Below are 21,644 nucleotides of genomic sequence, written 5' to 3' on the forward strand. Positions count from 1 at the left end.
CCACATTAATATCATACATCACAGCAATTTTATTATCAAATAACTGTAAAAGAAGATATTAACTAGTCATTGGTCCCAAGCGTGGTCGTCTAAATAAATGCATGTCACAGTTAAAATTACATTTTACCACATAAAAAAAGCATATTTCGAAGAAAAGCATACATCAAGATATACTTGATGCAACAGGCAAGGGAGCATTCACTCTTTTCAAGACGTAAGAATAATTTACAGCCTACAATCTCAGCAGTAGTACACATCTATAACCACGCAGTGTAAGGAAAAAAGCACACAAATATATAACCACAGAAAACTCTGAAATTATTCCTATTATTAGTGACACGGTGTTGTAGAAGGTATCTAGATATTAAAATACCTACATTAGATTACTGTCAAATAAACAAAAAAGTTACAAGAAAAGCAAAAAGTGGCTAACCTTGCAAATTGAGACATGGAAATTAATAATCAACCATAAAAGTTACACTTGCACAGTCGTTACAAGATTAAAATAAAACAACTTGAGTTAGGACAACCCAAAGTAAATATTATCCCAAAAGCAAGGATAGGTTAACACTTTCTACTTCTGAACCCCCTCCAGATACAACAAAATTCTCTTTGTTTGGCAGCTCAGCTCCAATTCATGGTTTGTGAATTTTGAAGCCAAATACCCTGGGAACATACCGTTGTGATGGCTTTTGTGGCTTGAGGTGCCCGTAAGTCATCAGAAACAGGTGAGGAAATGTTGTCCCAAAGTAAGCTCCATCGATATCTAAGCAAGGTCAATTGAATTTCAAATTTTCATTAGAGGTAACTAAACTGAGCAGCTAGTGTACATCTCTTTGTTACTTAATTGAAAAAGCAATTACTAGATAGTGTAAACTCCAGGAGAGAATACATGTAATAACTAATACAGCAACCCATGGATGGTTATGGTTTCAAATTACATCATTCACTGTTGCTCTATATGCAAAAGTATTCCAGGACAAGGGCCAAAAATAAATTATGTATTAATGGAAATTACAGTAAGGCAGAAATCATGTAAGCAAAGCAGCATATCAAGAGGCATTTACTATTTTAAAGATCTTGTCATAATACGACCAATTTGAACAAAATTTGCTAAGTCAAAAAAGGATACTGCCTTGATACTTCGATCTTGGATAGTATACATCTTCACATTTGGGACAATATATTTTCACAGTACTTGATCGAGGTATGTCCGACTGCCCAAGAGGAAGACAGGGCTGGCCACAACAGTAGACTCGAGGGCATCTTCCAAAATCATAGTTCTTGAATTTCTCTAGCTACAGAAATTGTCACTACCAAGTGTCATTGATGACAAACTAAGAAACCATAAACATAGAGGACAAAATACAAGACCTTACCATAGCAGCCATCCCTTTACTGGTTAATATATATCGAACATGAATCAAACCATAAAGCATCTCTGCTGCTGATTCAACTAGCTCGTTTTGTTCCTCGGTGAACATGTCTCCTGCCCATATGTAAAATTCATTGAAATTGTCTACAATTTCCAGCCAAAGAAGCATGCATAAATTATCAGCGCAATAAGGCAGTAAAAATAGTGATGAAAATATAAAGAAATAATGAGGTACATATTGCAAGGCTCTCTATCAGAGTTTAATGTATAAACTTTTTGTTCACATATATATTACTTCTGGCACTTTTCTCTTTCTCTCTGTGTTGTCTATATGGTTGGGTTGAGGGTGGGAGAGGGATGGTTTGAGCAGGCTTGTCAGCAACAGACAGAAAACATCAGCATGGGAGGAGGAGATAATTCCCATTCCACATACCACAAATAGTATTCAGAAGGCATAAACTACTGGCAATTAATTAACAACCCCAAAAAACACCAGTTATCACAACACTCCTTAGTCTACCAGCTGACCACTGCATATTATCAGTCATCTCTCCACGTCAAGCACTGCCACTCTCTGAAAAGAAATTGTTGTTTACCCAGAAACATATAACATTGATTTCTATATGTTACATCAAAATGAGTAAGTAATTTTGCAGCCATCATTTCTAATCCAAATTCTAGATGGAGATTAAAATCTAACACTAGAAAACACTGTCATAGACTTATGGAATCTTAAAGGTCCTAATAGGTCTGGCAGTCGGTGCATATATGAATTGCCACTATTCTATCAATCTATTTCATGTTGCTATATGGCACATTACTATGTGCATCATGCATATTAAAGCTAGAAATTGTTGACCCTGAGAAAGTCCCAAATTTCACAGAAATGAAAGGAAAAAAGGGAAAATTTTGTGAAAATCCCTCAATCATGTAATTTGTGGGAAACAATAGTCAATTTGTGATAGTTGTCTAACTATAGTCTAAAAGAATTATTGCTGCAAAGCTACTTCCGTATATTTCCTTTTCAGTGATGTTTTCTACATAACCATTTCGTTTAAAAAATGGTTTTCACATAAAATACAGTTCATTTCTTATTTGTCTTTTGGTCAGGGGATCATCACTTTTCTTTGTATAAGTCTAGCTCCATATTTTCTGGGAGGGAAAACAATAACTCCAATACAAGGCATCTAAGTTACAGCTGATTGCTATCTTATAAAGAAAGAATTCATTGTCAGCAAATATACTTCTCCATAAAATTCAAGATATCTAAAGTACAGCTGAATGCTGTCTTAAAAAGAAAGAAATCATCACCAGCAAACATACTTTTTCACAACATTATAGTAATCTTGCAATGAAGGAAAGAAGCAGGACGTAAATGATAATGCTTGCTGAAAAGAACAAAAAACTTCACTGGTGAAGATACTAAAATTTCATAGTAGTACACTACTTTTGCAACAATGAAAGGAAAGCCCAATAAATCTCACCTTTGTATGTTTTATAACTTATTTGCTAGCTAGGGCTTTGCATCCCAAAAGATGGGTTAACATTCAAGTATTCCAAATAAAAGAAAATACATATTTGAAATAATGGTTTGCAAATTCTGATGGACTTTCACTTCCAAACTTTATCTGAACTCTTTATGCCAAAACTTCGAAAGTAAAGAAACTATGATATGGAAGATCAATAAATCCAACAAGTTTGAGAAGGAAAGTTGTCTTTAAACTTTGCAGATGCTGATAAAACTTTGAAGAAAAGTGTAACTAGCCTAAGTATTGTAACTGCCAAGGAAACCCAAAGCTAATAGAACACAGGAAATTATTAGGATCCAAAGCTTGGAATACCATTGACGTTTAGCCATTTGAGATAGAGCCAAAACAAACTTGCATTTAATTAGGCAAGTCTCTGTTACAGGCAAGCAAGATTACCATTGGAAGATTCCACGTCCAGGATCAAATCAAGAGCATAGTCATAGTACGGGACTTGACTGCTTAGCCCACAAAGGTTGAAATCATCTTGTATGTATTCATCATCAACTTCGCAAAAAAACTCATTCCCTCTTAGGTTACAGAACCATGAAATCCAGGAGGTGTCTTCCCCATCAGAACCACTAACATCAGACTCTTCACTATCTGTTTCTGATTCTTCTGTGGCACCAGATATTGCAAAAATCGAAAAATACTTATAAGCAACAATATGACAAAAATCATATAAGATAAGAATGAGTACTGTAAACAAGAAGAATATTAAACCTCGAATGATACCAAATTAACAACAAATATAAATAAAAACCAGAATATGTCAGGGAAAAAGGAGAACAAATAAAGAAAAAAAATCGTCATGGTTAAATGATAGCCCAACTAAGTCTCTTAAAGGGGTCCAAAGAAATGATGGAGATGTCTGAGATAAACCAACTCTTGCTGCTAAGGAAAAATTTAGCATTCCTCACTAACTCTAAGCTGCTGATTTTAAGACCTTTAGCAGTTAATTACTATACTTTCACAATTTCTAAAAATTTAAAATCGCTTTAAATCTAAAACTGCCAATCCAGACCAACACAGCAGTTAGATTGCTGACAAAAATACAGAAATATTTAATCCTTAAATCAATGACCCACTCGTGCAACAACTACGTTAGACTGAATGAGTAATTGAAGCATACAAAGATTCTTCTTGTACCTTTTAATCTGACAATCATCAGTCAAAGAAATCACTCTTTAGTTGGAAGTGAGTACCTTAATGAATCAAGATTGGGTAAACAATTGTTTTTACAATCCACCTCTTTCCTTCTTCCTTTCAGTTAAAGGGAAAACATCCGTTAGGACAGAAATCTGCAACAATGAATATGGTTCACCAACAGGCCGCATCCCAGCATGGCCAAAGAGTCACCTAAAGTTTAGCATGGTCGACGATCCAGTCAGGAATGTTTCCAAAGACAAGGTAGTAAAATCTCTACAAAGGTTTTTGCAATACATATTGCCCCAACCAATGGCTCGAACTAACGCTTCTACAAAAGTGAACCATTTTGCATTAAAAGAATACTGTACTTCATCAACCAACATCTTTTTAAGCTAAAAAGTATCTCTTCAAGAAGATTGCATGAAAAGTGAAGAAAAACTACAAGCAAATTTTAGCTGTGCAATAAGATCCAGAAATCAACACCTTCATGATTACGCATGAACACTTGTATTTTCAAACTACAAAAAGAATTCCATAATACTTGTACACAAGGAACCTTTGGATCCTGAAATATGATATTACCTCACGGACTCAAAATAAGGATCTATGTCACTTGTTCATTAAGCAATATCACAACCAGACTTCTGTGGGAGGTCTCCTCCCACTCAATGTGTTTCGAGTTGATTGTATCCTGTTCATCAAGAACAAGGGCAAGATTATGTCTAAACCTAATATGTTTACCAAACCAACTTATATTTGTCACTACCGTTTTTCTTATTTTGGGAAAGAGAACGCCGCAACATATGCAATTTATTTTCCCCAAATGCAACCGTCTCTTCGAGTTGCATGTGTAAGTAGGCATAAAAAAGTAAGAATCCAAACAGATATGTGGAAAAAAGAAAAACATAATCGACAACACCAAAGAGGTGAAATCTTAAAAAAAGAACAGTTCTTTTGAGACATTATATTGTCAAAAAAAAATTAAAAAAAAATTCCAACATGGAAAAAAGATGGGAAGCCGAAATACAGAGAAACAAAAATTTACCATCCGAGAGCTTGCTCTTGGACAAGGTTCGATGCTCGGGCTGCTTCCCCGAGTTGACGGACGGCATCGACAGCCTACCCTTCTCCTTGCCGTTCAAACCCCTCGAAGTCGACGGCGAGGACCTCTCCAGATGCCTGTCGAGGGCATCGTTGATCCGCTTTCGATCCGCGGCTCCAATCTCCACCTTCGACCCGCAACCTACCCTCTCTCTATACATATCTCCCTCCTCTTCGATTCACTCACCACGTTTCTCCAAAAATGAAACGGCCGGAAATCGATTCACCATTCCATTCAAAAAGAAGATAAAAGGAAACCCTAAAATCTGGAGAAAACGGCAAATCTGGTGCTACGTAGCCCCCGATTTCGAGAAGAAGGAGAAGAAATTTGGCGCAGACGGAGGAAAACCAGAAGAGGATTCCCGTTCCCTGTTCCTCTCCTAAGGGAGGAGAGAGAAGGAAGGGGAGAGTTGAGTACTCTCTGTCTGGGGTCGAAGTGTGCAAAGGGGGGAGAAGAGACAGGACGAGGAAGAGGGGCACAAAAGTAAATAGGAGTGTCCTAGTTCGTTAAGATGCGTAAATTTGATGGCATCCTGACCGTTCCTTATGGGACGACATAGTTTCTGAGAGGTTTCGCTCGCGATTCATGGATTGCGCTCGGCCAACGTTCCCACGGTCCGGACGATATCGTTGACATGCCACATTTCTGTTGGCTGACTCGGTACGTGGTGTAACGGACCAAATTCCAACAATAAATCCCTCCTTTAATTTTGCTAATTAAAATTAATGTTAATTAATAAAAAAAAGATGTTCAATTAGATACGGAGGAATTTGGAAATTCGTCGAGACTGGAACTCAGATCGCTGCATGAGAGAGTAACCCATGTAGCCTTGACCATGGTTCAAGAACCGAGGGTCTGGTTCCGATTTCCAACCACTAATTTTTTTTTCTAAATTAAAAATAATTTAAAATATAAAAAAAATTATAATTTTATTTTTAAAATTTTAAAAAATAGATGTATGTTTAATATTATGACCATGTACATCTATAATGAGTGCAAACACATAAAATATTATAATAAAATAAATAAAATAATATATTGATCATGTTTCGATCGTTCTTTCGATTAATATATCGAATAGTTAATCAGACGATCTCTTCATTCTGTTTCGTCGTCTTGGTTCAATCATTAATGCATATTTAAGTTTTAATTAATCAACTATCAGGATATATCTTACAACTTGTTCCACAACTATCTTACAGTTGATGGCATTTGTCATGTAAATTATTATTAAAATTAAAAAGATTGTTGTATATTATTTTCAATTATTTCGTATAAAGCCAAACGAGACTATTGGAGATATGTACACTCGTTTTACGGATGTCATCAATAGTCTAAAAGCTCTTGGTAAAAGTTTTTCGAATCTTGAACTTGTGAATAAAGTTTTACGACCACTTTCTAAAATTTGGGATTCTAAAGTAACAACAATACAAGAATCAAAGGACTTTAACTATTTTCCGATTGAATAACTTATTGGGTCTTTGGTGACCTATGAAATGACTTATGTGGTACTTGAACTTGAGTTCAACCTTCTAAAGGATAGTAAGGATTTGTCACTTAGAACAAATGAAGACCACTCGAGTGAAAGCTCAAGTGATGATGAACTCGAACTTCTCACTATAAAATTTAAAAGGTTCATTAAACAAGAATTAAAAAATAAAAATAAACTTAAAAAGAAGTTGCCAAATAAGAAGAGAGCACTTGTTGCTTAAAACGAACCGAGTTCATCCAAAGATAAAGAACAAATCAACAAAGGCGAGGTGGCAAACTATGCCTTAACGACTTTCGATAACAAGATAACCAAAACCTCTTTGCCTTATTTCAAAATTACTTGATGCTTTTTTATGAGTTATTTTTAAATTAGTTAGTAAATATAAAATATATATCATGCTTTTTTTCTAGCTACTTTTGAAAATGATAATGATAATTATATGTTTTATGAAAATATAACAAAATATTAGATTTAAATCTAATAATTTATCTTATGTATGTTTTTAAGAAAATAAAAAATAATGTGTATCTAAATTGACGATTTTCGATTTTGATTGAAAATGCTTTATGAAATCATGTTTGTTGATATCATGCTTAATGAGTTTATAGTTTAAAATTGTGCATGTTATATTTTGAAAACTTGAAACCATATTTTGATATCATGCCTAAAGTAGTGATGCATAATGATCATGCTTAATAAGTTTATATTTTAAAATTATACATGATGATTTTTGTGATTCAAGGCTTATTGATCTTTGTCACAATGAAAGTTGCTTTTTCGGTTTTAAACAAGATGGATGATTTTCATATGAAAAACTTGAGCATATTTATATGAAATATAAAATAAAATACATAAAAAGGAAAAATGTATGATCATTGGAATTAAAATGACAAATCAAATCTCTTGTTTAAAGAAACCATATGTTTAATGTGTCATATTTTTTGTCATGATGATGAAATTTATTTATTTTTGGTCTTAAACAATGATGCATCTTTTTATTTAACATAAAAAAGATAAAGGCATACTTGTATGAAACAAACAACTTAAAATGAAACATCTCTATCTTATTGATTTTTCAATAAAAGATTTATGAATCTATGTATATTATGCTTTTGTGAATCTCTTGGACTATGAAAAATGAATTTGAATGAGTTTTATTGAAATCATAATTTCTTGAGATTTATAACATGAAATCTTTTATGAATCAAGATCTCTTATTTGATCTCTTATGTTTCTCTTTGCCATTTACTAAAGAGGAAAATAATCCAATTCATGATCTTGATTTCTCGATATTTGATACTTGAAATCTTTCTATGAATTAAGATAATTTTCTCCTTGTTTCTTTTTGCTATTCACAAAAAAAAAGGGAGACTTATCCTAACAAACCATGATATGCTACTGGATATCTTGAGAATTTATGACTTAAGTTTTGTTATACATTTCTTCCCTTCTTCCTTCTTGTTTACAATGATAAAAGGGAGAAAGAAAATCGCTAGCATCTCACGAGATTGATAAATCAATTAATGTTATTTTGAATCTCTTATGATTTTGATGATTTGATGATTTGAATCTAAATAAGAATTTTCCAATCGAATCATGAACCTTCTCTTGATTTATTAACTTGAGATTTTCTTTTATGAATCAAGATTTCTTACTCTTTATTTTCATATAATTCTTGCATTTTGTTTAAGAGAAAACTTTCTATATGAGTCATATCATTTGGTATTCACATGATCTTATCTTCCATGATATTATTTTTATAATTCCTTGTATTCATAAAGTATATCTCAACACCAAAATTCTCTTGATATTCTTCATATGATAATATGAAATTATGCATGAAATACTCATGAATTTATGTTGATGAATACAAATGAGAAGTTCTGATCATACTGGTAGGATGTAATATAATTTGACATTTTGATACCATCATGATTTGAATTATTTATGATTTAGAATGATGCATGCAATACTATGATTTGTTGCTAAAATGATGCATTATGAATGCTTGAGTATCATGTATAATATGCCCATGGTGATGATTTATTTTTGGTATCATGCATGAAGTAAAGATGAAATGTAAGGTTTTGAAATTGTGCACATTTTAATTTGAAACTATAATGATGCACAAATATACTGAAATAAGATTGATACTTTACCTTTGTCATGATTTTAAAATTATTGTAAAGGAAAAATAATTATAAAATTATTTTATTCCCTTCTTTTTGACAATGATAAAGGGGGAGAAAGAACTAGCTTGCATGTTCTAAAATGATGTAAAATTTGTTAGCTTGCTTGATGTAAAACTTGCTATCTTACTAACTTGCACATCCTATGTAGAAGCAAAATTACTAATTTGCACTTCTCAATAGAGAAGAAAGAACTTGCTATCTTGAACATTACCAAAAATTACTAGCTTACCTCTCTTAAGAAGCAAAAGTAAAACTTTTCAATCTTGCACATCTTTAAAATTAATGATGATTTGGTGATTCGGGATATTGTAGAGTGATAAACAATTTGCTAGCTTGTATGTTACAAAACTTGCATATATCTAAAACTTGCTAGTTGCACTTCTCCTTTTTATTGATGACAAAGGAGGAGAAGTTATGTTAATGATCATGCATGGAATGATGCATTGAAAATTTGATTATGTATGATTTTATGATCACATATTGTAAATATTCATGATGAAATATTACTTTGACTTTAATTCAATTTGAATTCAATATTCTATCAATATAGCATATTGATAAGGGGAGTTAAGGTTAACTCGATCATCAATTGGTTGTCATCATAAAAAATGGAGAGATTGTTGAATCTCGGATTTTGATGATGAAACCAATTGATATTTTTATGATTTGATCTACATTTTGAGTGACGTATGAAGCTTCGATTGGACGTCGAGCAGGAGGATCGATCGACGTATCGGTAGAAGGCTTCGAGCCATGAGTTCAGGCATCGGGCCAAGAAGAGTGAAAATTATGCCAAGGAAATCAGAGTTATGGAGGTCAACTGACCGATTGGGTAATAGGCCGTAAGAGAGGACGATGCGTCGAAGAATCAAACGAAGTGTCGATGAACTAATGACATGCCGAACAACATGATTCAAGCTTTGTAATAATTGTCTAGATTGAAGTATATTTTAAGTGTATAAGATTAACTATGATAGCAAGGCATAAAGCAAAATGAAGTCCTAGAGTCAAGAACGAGACTTTGTTGGGAGTTCGAGAGTTCGTTGGAAGTCCAAACGTTTATCGGAAGTTTTGTTAGAACTAATCGAGAAGTCCAAGAGCTTGCTAGAGAAGCTGGTCAAAACTTGTCAAGAAGATCATCGTGAAGTCCAGGAGCTTACCGGGAGTCCACTGGAATATTGTCGAGAGATCATCGAAAGTTTATCGGAAGATCGTTAGAAGTTCATCGTAAGAAACCTAGACTTACGGACTTGTTTAGCTTAGTAAATATTTTAAAATTCATAGTTAGCATATAATTGAGTTAGAATTAGGCCAACTCAATTAGGAGCCAATTGGGCCAAGTTTGGGTTGTGTTGGGCCAAGTGAAAAGGCCCAAATAGTGACCCAACAGGTGGAACCGACGTGGCACAATCTCCGAGACTATGTCAAGCGGTGGTACTGCTAGTCTAGGTGGTGGTACCACCCAGACTCAGTCTCCGAGACTATTACGCAGTGGTACCGCCAGTCTGGGTGGTGGTACCACCCATACCCTAAAATTTCGGGGATTTGAATTTTTGCTACATGTTTTGAAGCCATTTTGGGTCTATAAATACCCCAGCTATTCCTGAATAGAATAGTAAGAAAAGTAAATAAAAACTCTATATTTTTAGAGTTGAAAACCCTTATAAAGTATAGAGTCCCTCCTCCTAAAGTTTAGAGACCATTCTAAGGGAGAGTGTGAGGGAAGCTTTGTAAAAGGGGGTATAAAGGTTCTCACCTGAACCTGTTAAAAGGAGAATTGAGTTGTAAGGGTAGTTGATCTTCACTCATTGAAGGAAGATCGTTAGTGGATGTCGGTGGCCTCGACAGAAGGGGAATCGGTGGAGTGGATGTAGGTTATGACGGTCGAACCACTATAAAACTCGGTTTGCATTTATTTTAAGCTCTTTACTTACATTGTAAACTGTTGAATCTCGGATTTTGATGATGACATCAATTGTCATTTGTTATATAATCCATATGTTGAGATAAGTGTGCAGGATTAACTACGATGAAAGTAAGACATGCAGTAGGAGTTGAGCCGAAGTCAAAGACTATGATCACGTTGGGAGTTCGAGAGCTCGACGAAAGTCCGGACGATCGTCGGAGATTCTACGGGAAAAAATCCGAGAAGTCCAGGAGCTTGCCAAAAGAAGCTCGTCGGAACTCGCCAAGTGGATCGTCGCAAGTCTAGGAGTTTACCGGAAGTCCGTAGAGCATCACCGAGGGTTCATCGGATGATTGACGGAAGCTCACCGGAAGAAACGATTGACGCACTAGAGCAAGTTACAGTAAATGTCTTAAGAAATTCGTAGTTAGCACGATGATTAAGTTAGAAATGGGAGGTGATCCTATTAACTTAATCTTGGGGCAATTGGGCCCTTGACAGACCCAAATTGGGCCGAATGGATCAGCCCATTCGGACCCAGATTACTTGGCCAGAGGTGGCACCGCCTGGGTCGGCGGTGGCACTGCCAGGGCTCGGTCTCCGAGCTCTGGCTGGGTGGTGCAACCGCCTCTGATAGAGGTGCAACCGCTTGAGCTCGGTCTCCGAGCTCTGGCTAGGCGGTGCAACCGCCCCAGTCAGGCGGTGGCACCGCCTGAGCTCGGTCACCGAGCTTTGGCATGAGGTGCAACCACCCCTGTTAGGCGGTGGCACTGTCCAGAGGCTCAGTCTCTGAGCTCTGTTAGGTGGTGCAACCGCTAGACCCCGGAATTCCAGGAGATGACAGTTTTGAGCTCCAAATTCAAACTAGTTTGGGGCCTATATATACCCCACCCTTTCCTGCATGAAAGGGCACCGAAAATCTAATCTTACTCTGTGATTTTTAGAGCTCAAAAGTGTTGTAAAGGCTAGAAGTCCTCCCTCTTTTCTTCCAAGTTTTCATCTTTCAAGAGAAGAGAGAAATTTTGTAAGGGTTGTCTCCTAAGCCCATCAAAAGGAGTGAATCTGTAAAAGGGTGGTTGGCCTTCGTTTATTGAAGGAAGGCCTCTAGTGGATGTCGGTGACCTCATCGGAGGAGGAAGCCAAAAGTGGATGTAGGTCAAGATTGACCGAACCACTTTAAAATTGTGGTGCTATTTGGTTTGCATTTATTCTTGCTGCTTACCTTACTGCAAACCTCCATATGTGCTTTACTTCCTATTTACTTTTGCTGCACTCTTTACGAACTCACTTTCAAGTTAAGTTTCCGAAAATGGTTTTACGTCGGAAATCGATTTTATCGTACGAACATCATATTTCAGTTTGCATTCCGATTTCTATCTTAACTGCAAACTTCCTACCTTACTTTACTTCAAATACATTTCCATAAGCTTTCAAAGTTATTATCTGCACGAAACGACTTTTATGTCGGAATCAGATTTCAACGTACGAACGTAGTTTTAATCGTCGAAAGTTTTCCGCTACACTAATTCACCCCCGCCCCCCTCTTAGTGCTCTTGATCCTAACAATTAGTATCGGAGCGGGGTTAACTCTCAAACGGATTAAAACCCAAGAGAGATGGCATACGCCGAAAATCAAGAGGGTCATTCTACTACACGTCCACCCATGTTCAATGGGACGGACTACACCTATTGGAAGACCCGAATGAGGATCTTCCTTATTTTAATGGATTTTGAACTTTGGAATCTTGTTGAAAATGGATTTTCGAAGTCTTCTCTTCCAATGATCGATTGGAATGAATTGGAGAAGAAGACTTTCACTCTTAATGCAAAGGCTATGAATGCCTTATTTTGTGCGCTTTATAAAAATGAGTTTAATCATGTTTCGGTTTGTGAAACCGCATTTGATATTTGACATATACTCGAAGTGACTCATGAAGGCACAAGTAGAGTGAAAGAGTCAAAAATCAATCTTTTGATACACTCTTTCGAACTTTTCTGAATGAAACCGAGCGAGACTATTAGCGACATGTACACCTGTTTCACGGATGTCGTCAATGGTCTAAAAGGACTCAGCAATAGTTTTTCGGATTTTAAGCTCGTAAATAAGATTCTAAGATCCCTTCCTAAGAGTTGGGACCCTAAAGTCACTACTATTCAAGAGGCTAAAGATTTTAATAACTTCCCTCTTGAAGAACTAATCGGGTCATTAATGACCTATGAAATGACATGTAAGGCTTATGAAGAGCAAGAAGACATCCTTCCAAAGGACACGAAAGATATGACACTTAGAACTTTAGATGACCACTTGAGAGAAAACTCAAGTGATGAGGACTATGACGATGACTTGGCACTTCTAACAAGGAAATTAAAAAAATTCATTAAGAGAAACAAGTTTAAAAATGACACAAAAAATAAACTTGAACCCAGAAAGGACCAAGTTATTTGCTACGAGTATAAAAAGCCGGGACACTACAAAAGTGATTGTCTCCAAGCCAAGAAGAGAACATCAAAAAAGAAGGCGCTCAAAGCAACGTGGGATGACTCGAGCACGTCCGAAGAAGAGGAGTCCAACACCGAGCAAGTTGCTCATTACGCCTTAATGGCCATCGGAGAGGAGGTAACAAATTTAATTGATGTAGATTTATCATTTGATGAGTTATTAAATGCCTTCCATGACTTATTTGATGAATGCAAGATTATTAGTTGAAAATATAAATTGCTAAAAAAGGAGCATGATAGTCTTACTTGTAACTTTGATAAGTTAAAAACTAAATATCATGATAGTTTAGGTTCTTGTATAAAATGCCATGATCTAGAAACTATCCAAAAGGAGAACTTGCTACTTAAGGACACCTTGAAGAAATTCGAGGTTGGTAGCAAGTCTTTGAACATGATCCTTACAAATAAGGGTCACGTTCCCAAAAGAAGTGGAATCGGATTTGTGAGAAATCCTCACCAAAATCCAACCACCTTCATAAAAGGTCCCATCCTACATATTCGACACCAAAGCAAATGCAACTTTTGTTACAAACATGGACACAAAACGCATTATTGTCCAGTCAAGAAAATTAGTCCAAACAAACTGATTTGGGTTCCTAAAGGAACCATGATAAACTCTATGCAACATGATAAATAATATAGATCAGTTTTTGAGGCACCCAAAAGTAAATGGGCACCTAAAAATCACCCCTTCTTGTAGAAACATACATCATCAAAAGCTAGGAGCAAGAGATAATATCTTGCTTTTTGGGTACTCGATATTCATGACTCGAGATCCAAAAGAACACGTAATGCTCTCTAGCCTAAATAGTAAAAATAGGATTAGAAAATCAATATTGCAGAGTGATATTAATACAATCCCGTTTAATCCCTTAGATTTTGAAACTCATAATTCTCCCTTCACATACCCTCCGGATTTCTGAACTCATCGAATTGATTTCTTCTTTACATTCGGATCTAAGTATATCATTAACTTACGTCTTGCAAGCAAAGTTTGTCATAAACTTATAAAGCTTACTAACTTGGATAATAAGTCATGAACATGTCTAAAATTGTGTATGACATTTAAAGTAGAATATGCGCGTCACAAGATCTATTTTGAACGTACAAAATTTCTCATCTTGAAATGGAAACTCTTACATAATTACGAAAGTAAAGTTGATTGCTCCATAAATGAAAACTCTCCTCAAGTTGAAAACATCCAAATCAGTCCATATAGCCCCCAAACAAGTGCTCGCCACCTGTAGGCGGTGGCACCGCCCAGTTGGCGATAGCACCGTCGGCTGTCATGGGTTGCAAGCAGTTGCACCACCCAGCCAGCAGTGCAACCGCCCACAATCTTGCCCCCTTTTAAACCAAGCTAGGGCCGACGGTGGAACCGACCCCAACTCACTCCCTTCCCCTCTTTACTCTTCCAAAGCTTCTCCACCTCCATTTCTCCTCTCTTAGCATCCCAAATACTCCTCATTTTGAAGCAAAAGATCAACAATCTCTCCTTCTCTTGAAGATCTCACTTAAGGTATTCTCTAAGAAGCCTCTAAATTCTGTTTTTGATTCATTTACTCTTGCTCATTACTATCCTCTTAAATAACAGTAGTTATGGGCTCTAGAAGATCCTCAAGGGACAAAAGGAAGAGGAGATTAGTGGAAGACTTTGATCTTACCCTTTTCGATTCAAAATATAATGCTGAAAAATTTCCCTCTTTCGAATTTAGAAGTGTCAATAAGGGAAAACATGTAGATGAACTAAGAGGCTTAGAGATAATCCAATGGTTTGCAAACCTAGATCTACTCCTTATTTTACAAATTAGTGAACCCATATATCCAAGACTTGTTAGATTGTTTTACAACAATCTACAAGTAGATGAAGAAGAAAGAATGTCTACTTATCTCTTAGACAACACATCTCCATTACGGATAAATTCATTTGCGACATGATAGGTATTCCCGTAAAAAATAGAGGACTTTATTTTAGAGGATCGTGGGACAATGAAACAATTGGGACAACATATGTTGAAGCCTTAGGAATAATTTTCGGTAATCCCAACTTAGTGATAGTTCCTAAAAGCTGTGAACATCTACTACCACTAAATACTAAAGTACTTCATCATATCCTAACTAGCATCATTCTCCCTAAACAATACCATCATGATGAAGTAAGTCAAATGGAATTAGGAACCATGTATTGGATCATGAAAGGACATAACATTTGTTTTGGATACCTTATCCAACAAAACATGATAGAACTATCTAAGAGAGACATGATGCTTCAATATGGTGGTATAATCACTAGAATACTTAAAGCCTATGATATTCCAATCCCACCCGACGAAGAAGTGATGAAAGTAGATAGGTTTAGCATAATAAATAAAAATCTACTTCACCGATTGAGATGTGTTTATAGAAACAATAATTGGGTTAGAATGCCTAGAAGAACCGATCCCCTCAACCAGAACCAGAACCCGAAACACCAGTCTTTAGGGGCACTCAATCTCCTCCGATCTGTCCCTTTGAGGAAACACATCCATTTGAGCAAGCTCCTGCATCATCTATCGAAGACATTGGGATTCGGATGGACCGATTTGAACAAAGATAAGATCGGCTTGAACACCGGCAAGATCAAATCCTATCTGAACTACAGCAAATTCATCAACAATTTGACTCTTTATTTAGGCACTTTAATTTTTCACCTCCTGAATAAGCTTGTATATGTGGACACAATCACCTCTTGTTGTAACAATTACGTTGTTGTAAACTCTTTATATTACTCACCTTGATCACAATGCCTTGATGACTACTAATCTTTGATATGGTTACTTGATGTATTAATTGGTGAAAATATACAGGGTTACATTGCTCAATCTCGTTACTCATTGTCGGATTTCATGTTTCTATAATGTCAACTTTGAAAACCTTGTGTCTTGGTTTCCATGATAAATGTGATTTGAGAAAGTAATATAGCCATGAAATTGATGTGTTGTTAATATTACCATGATGTTGATGTATTGTCATAGATACTAAGCATCAACTAGCTGATATTTTTATAAAACCTCTAAGTGAAGAACAATTTGATTTCATAAGAAGAGAATTAGGAATGTTGATGTGTCCGAATGTATAAACTTGTTAAAATTATTATTTGGAATTTATTTATTGAATGATCAAATTACTTAATTGCCATTACATGCCTAAAATAACATGTTGGAAATTAATACAAAAATTTCCATAACAATGGGCATGTCTTCATGATTGTATAGTCTTGTCCGATTGCATGAAAGTGTTAAATTTTTAGTTCCAATCAGATTTCATGAATACATTATTCTCTTTCGGACTTAATAAACATATGGCACGTATAGTTTGATTCACATCATTGATTTTTGACAAATAGCAAATGCATATCTTTTAGACTTATCATGTGAAAAATATTCTCTTTGAGAAATAAATTTGATGATTCCTTCTTATAAAAAGAAGATATTTTTATGTGCAAGGATTTAATTCCTTCTTATAATTTGATGATGCCTATATATACCCCACCCTTTCCTGCATGAAAGGGCACCGAAAATCCAATCTTACTCTGTGATTTTTAGAGCTCAAAAGTGTTGTAAAGGCTAGAAGTCCTCCTCCCTCTTTTCTTCCAAGTTTTCATCTTTCAAGAGAGGAGAGAAATTTTGTAAGGGTTGTCTCCTAAGCCCGTCAAAAGGAGTGAATATGTAAAAGGATGGTTGGCCTTCGCCTATTGAAGGAAGGCCTCTAGTGGACGTCGGTGACCTCGTCGGAGGAGGAAGCCAAAACTAGATATAGGTCAAGATTGACCGAACCACTTTAAAATTGCGGTGCTCTCTGGTTTGCATTTATTCTTGCTGCTTACCTTATTGCAAACCTCCATATGTGCTTTACTTCCTCTTTACTTTTGCTGCACTCTTTTATGAACTCACTTTCAAGTTAAGTTTCCGAAAACGGTTTTACGTCGGAAATCGATTTTATCGTACAAACATCATATTTCAATTTGCATTCCGATTTCTATCTTAACTGCAAACTCCCTGCCTTACTTTACTTCAAATATATTTCAGTAAGCTTTCAAAGTTATTATCTGCACGAAACGACTTTTGTGTCGGAATCAGATTTCAACGTACGAACGCAGTTTTAATCGTCGAAAGTTTTCCGCTGCACTAATTCACCCCCCCTTCTTAGTGCTCTTGATCCTAACATAAACTGCTTTACTTGCTTTACCTTCTCAATATACTCTTTTGTACGCTCTTAGGTTAAATTTATCTTTATAAAATGATTTTCGTCAGAATCAATTTTTCATCGTACGAAGAAATATCAAAACCAGTGATTTTTCTACTGCACTAAATCACCCCCCCCACTCTCAATGCCAACTCATTCCTAACATTCGGATGTAATTGATTTGTCACAAGTCACCTTGAGTGCCTTCTTCTTCTTTGACAACCTCTTCTTTTTAAGTTTATTTTTATTTTTTATTCTTGTTTTATGAACTTTTTAAACTTTATTGTTAGGAGATCAAGTTCGTCATCACTTGAGCTTTCACTCTAGTAGTCTTCTTTTATTCTAAGTGCAAAATCCTTTTTGTTCTTAGGAAGGTTATTCTCAAGTTTATTATATGCCACATAAGTCATTTCGTAGGTCTTCAAAGACCCGATTAGTTCTTCAAGTATAAACTTATTGAAGTCTTTTGCCTCTTGTATTGCAGTTACTTTTGAATCCGAATTTTGAGAAAGAGATTGTAAAACTTTATTAACAAGTTCAAGATTCAAAAAATATTTGTCAAGAGCTTTTAAACTATCGACGACATCCTTAAAACTAGTGTATATGTCAATAATAGTTTCGCTTGGCTTAATATAAAATAATTCAAAATCATATATCAAAAAATTAACTTTATAATCTTTAACTCTACTTGTGCCTTCATGTGTGATTTTAAGTGTGTGCTAAATCTCATACGTAGTTTCGTAAATAGAAACCTAGTTAAATTCATTTTTATCTAGAGCATAAAACAAAGCGTTCATCACTTTAGCATTCAAAGAAATTTTTTTTTTCTCAAAGTCATTCCTTTCATTCTAAATTTTAGACGGGGTTTGAAAACCAAGTTCAATAATATTCCATAAATCAAAGTTCAAAGAAGGCAAGAAAACTCTCATTCTAATTTTCTAATAAGTGTAGTCCATTCCATTAAACATAGGTGGACAAGTGATAGAAAGACTCTTTTGAAATCCGATAAAAGCCATTTCTCTTGAGTGTTAAACCAAATGAGAAAAACATGGCTCTGATACCAACTAAGGGGAGGGGGGGGGGGGGGGGGGGGGTGAATTAGTGCTGTCGATAAAATCACGTCAATTCAAAATCTCATTTGATAAAATTGATATCGGAAAGCGTTTGACTTGAAAGCGCATTCGTAAGTGTAGTGAAAGTAATACGAAAGTAAATCAGTTTGCAATATGAGAATAATAATGAAAAGCAAAACATAAATGCAAATCAAGTTTATAGTAGTTCGATCGTCGTGACTTATGTCCACTCCCGATTCCTCTTTTGTTGAGGCCACCGGTATCCACTAATGGTCTTCCTTCAATGGGCAAGGACCAACTACCCTTACAACTCTATTCTCCTTTTGACAGACTCAAGAGAGAGCATTTACAACCCCACTCACTTGTCTCTTAAATAGAAATCAACACTTAGACTAGATGAGGAGAACTCTCACAAGATTATAATAGAGTTTTTCCTTGTTTATGTTCTCAGTTCTTGTGTATACTAAACAGGGATGAGAGGGGTATTTATAGGCCCCAAATGGATTCAAACTTAGAGCCAAAACTAATATAATCCCAGGTCTTCGGGGTTATGGCGGTACCACCGCCTGTGTTGGGTGATACTATTGCCTACAGCACTGACACTAGGTGGTACCACTGTCTGACACAGTTTGGGAGACTGTGTTTGGGTGGTACCACCACCCAAACTACCGGTACCACTGCCTGACACTGGGCGGTACCATTGCCTAGTCTAGTAGTGCTACCGCCTAACACAGTCTTGGAGACTATGTCTTAGAGACTAAGCCTCTGGTAGTGCCACCGTCTAACCCAACTTTTGGGTCATTGAATGAGCCTTTCTCTTAGCCCAAAACAGTCCCAACATAGGTCCAATTGGCCCATAATTGAGTTGGCTAAATTACATTCTAAACCAACCCAATTACAACTAAAACTAATTCAATCTAGACAATTATTACAAAGCATTAATCAAATGTTGTTTGGCATATCACTGGTTTATCGGCGCTTCGTCCAATTCTTCAGCGTATCGTCCTCTTTTGTGGCCTTTTGTCCAATCGATATGTTGACCTTTGTAACTCAGATCTCCTTAGCGTAATATTTGCTCTTCTAGGCCCGATGCCCGAACTCATGGCATGTAGCCTTCTACCGACATGTCGACCAATCCTCCGGCTCAACGTCCAATCTTCTGACATGTTCCACTTCGGCTCAACATTGATTCTTCCAACTTTAATAGTCTCTTCATTATCAAAGCTAGTCCTACGTCACTTAAAACATAGATTAAATCATAAACGCTATCAATTAGTTTCATCATTATGAGATTCAATAATTGGATCTCATCCACAAGATCCAATGATTTAGGAGCTTATTGGATATCCTATAAGATAGGGGCTCTAGCAGATATCTCATATCTGAACCTCTATTCGTCATAATACTTACCATATGTATGATGACCCTTTAGGCCCAATATCGAGTTGGTCATGAGTCATATATGTTAGAACTCCTTCTGGCTCAATGAATTATTATTTACATAAAAATTTACTCGACTCATCAATAATGGACGTACTAGGCCACTACGTTGTAGTCCCCAAATAATATAGGGGAATCCAATCCATTGGACTTATCTATCCTCAATTATCGTATATTTATAGTCCCTCATCTATCTAATACCCTAGAGATTATATACTGGGCATGGTACTGTCAGGTCCATACAGTTTCTACTCGAGTCTCACTCTAATAGGATTCTCCCGAAGAACTCTTTCTCTCTCAATTCAAATGACCTTGGCTAGGGATTTGTCTGAGAAAGAATACATGAGATATTCCTCTCATGACACTGAGAGTAGATAATCCTCTATCGATACTCAATAGCCATCGTAAGATTGGCTACCACTCCCGATGACCAACTATGCTAGATCTGGAACTTTTAAGGCTATAAATATGATATTAAAGAGTGGAGTGGTCATATAGGACATCCTTGGTGTTTGAAGTCTAAGGGCTAAATATACCACTAGGACAACGAAATTGCTATATGACAATAAGTCATCATCAACCATCCAATATTCCATGAGCGGAACAATCAGTGAACTTATTCTCCAATGAGTACCTACACTATATCCCTAGTGTGCCGACACGAGTAGTTGTGAGACCAGCCACCTCCATCATATGTACAAGTATATAGTACACCAGTCTGTCTGGTTATCTCGATGTCTCTCTCGAGTAACCTATAACTGAGATTATTTAGGATATATGTTTAAAGGTGAATCAGTCTCATTATCGTGATCTCATTACAATTTGATTCTCATTGCACAGATCCATATATATCACAATATATATTTATACAACAGATAATATAAAGTGATAAAATATCAAATAATATAAAAAAAAAGAATGTGTATTATGTCACACGTGCCATCACTCACGTGATTGACTTAGAAGGCACCTATGACCAACAATCTCTCATTTGACCTAGAGCCAATCACCTATGTGTCTGATCCTCATCAGATTCCTATGATGCTCAAAGGTAATCTAAGATAATAGCTTTGTTAGTGGATCTACGATGTTATCTTTGGATAGAACTCTTTCCACTCCTATATCTCCTTGGGCCATGATCTCTTTGATTAGGTAGAACCTCCTTAGAATGTGCTTAGACTTTTGATAAGACCTAGGTTCCTTCGCTTGAGCAATCGCTCTATTATTATCGTAATATAAGGGAATCTACTCCTCGCTACTCAGCACGACTCTCAGATCTATGATGAACTTCTTCATCCAGACTCTCTTCTTTGCTACCTCTACTACAGCAATGTAATTCACTACTATTGTCAAGTCAGCAATTGATACCGGGGGGTAATGCAGAATGAATTTCGAAAGAAAGCTGATAGTAGAAATGGAATGAACTCACGATAAAACTTTAACAATATCGAAAAGAAAGCTCACCACCAAGTTTAAAATTATGAAGGGATACAAAAAGATCACCACCCTAAGGATAAAAAACAAGGATATAGAACTAAAAATAAAAGACTCACTACTCAAGAACGTATCCAAGAGATACAAAGTTTAAGGGGGCACTCGAAGAGAGCTTCTGTTGATATCATCAGTTTATCTAAAGTTCTTTCTAACCCCTAAACACTAAAATAAG

At 36.0% G+C, this 21,644-nt stretch overlaps 1 protein-coding gene across 1 annotated transcript; it reads right to left on the reverse strand.

Moving 5' to 3' along the window:
- Nucleotides 1-429: 429 nt before the first annotated feature.
- LOC135637544 (putative casein kinase II subunit beta-4) lies at nucleotides 430-5,605 on the reverse strand. The gene is made up of 5 exons (XM_065150119.1): nucleotides 5,096-5,605; nucleotides 3,301-3,519; nucleotides 1,380-1,489; nucleotides 1,133-1,298; nucleotides 430-766 (listed from the first exon to the last, which is right to left on the reverse strand). Exons 1-5 carry the CDS (start codon nucleotides 5,310-5,312, stop codon nucleotides 636-638), a joined length of 843 nt encoding a protein of 280 aa, XP_065006191.1. The 5' UTR covers nucleotides 5,313-5,605; the 3' UTR covers nucleotides 430-635.
- Nucleotides 5,606-21,644: the final 16,039 nt, after the last annotated feature.

This window comes from Musa acuminata, chromosome BXJ3-5, assembly GCF_036884655.1.
Source record: "Musa acuminata AAA Group cultivar baxijiao chromosome BXJ3-5, Cavendish_Baxijiao_AAA, whole genome shotgun sequence".
Lineage (NCBI taxonomy): Eukaryota > Viridiplantae > Streptophyta > Magnoliopsida > Zingiberales > Musaceae > Musa > Musa acuminata.

Coding starts and splice junctions, on each gene's coding strand:
- LOC135637544 (XM_065150119.1), bottom strand. CDS start 5,312: ATGTATAGAGAGAGGGTAGGTTGCGGGTCGAAGGTGGAGATTGGAGCC. Junction 3,520..5,095: donor CAAGAGCAAGCTCTCGGATG/GTAAATTTTTGT, acceptor CTGGTGCCACAG/AAGAATCAGAAACAGATAGT. Junction 767..1,132: donor AAGATCGAAGTATCAAGGCA/GTATCCTTTTTT, acceptor GACCTTGCTTAG/ATATCGATGGAGCTTACTTT.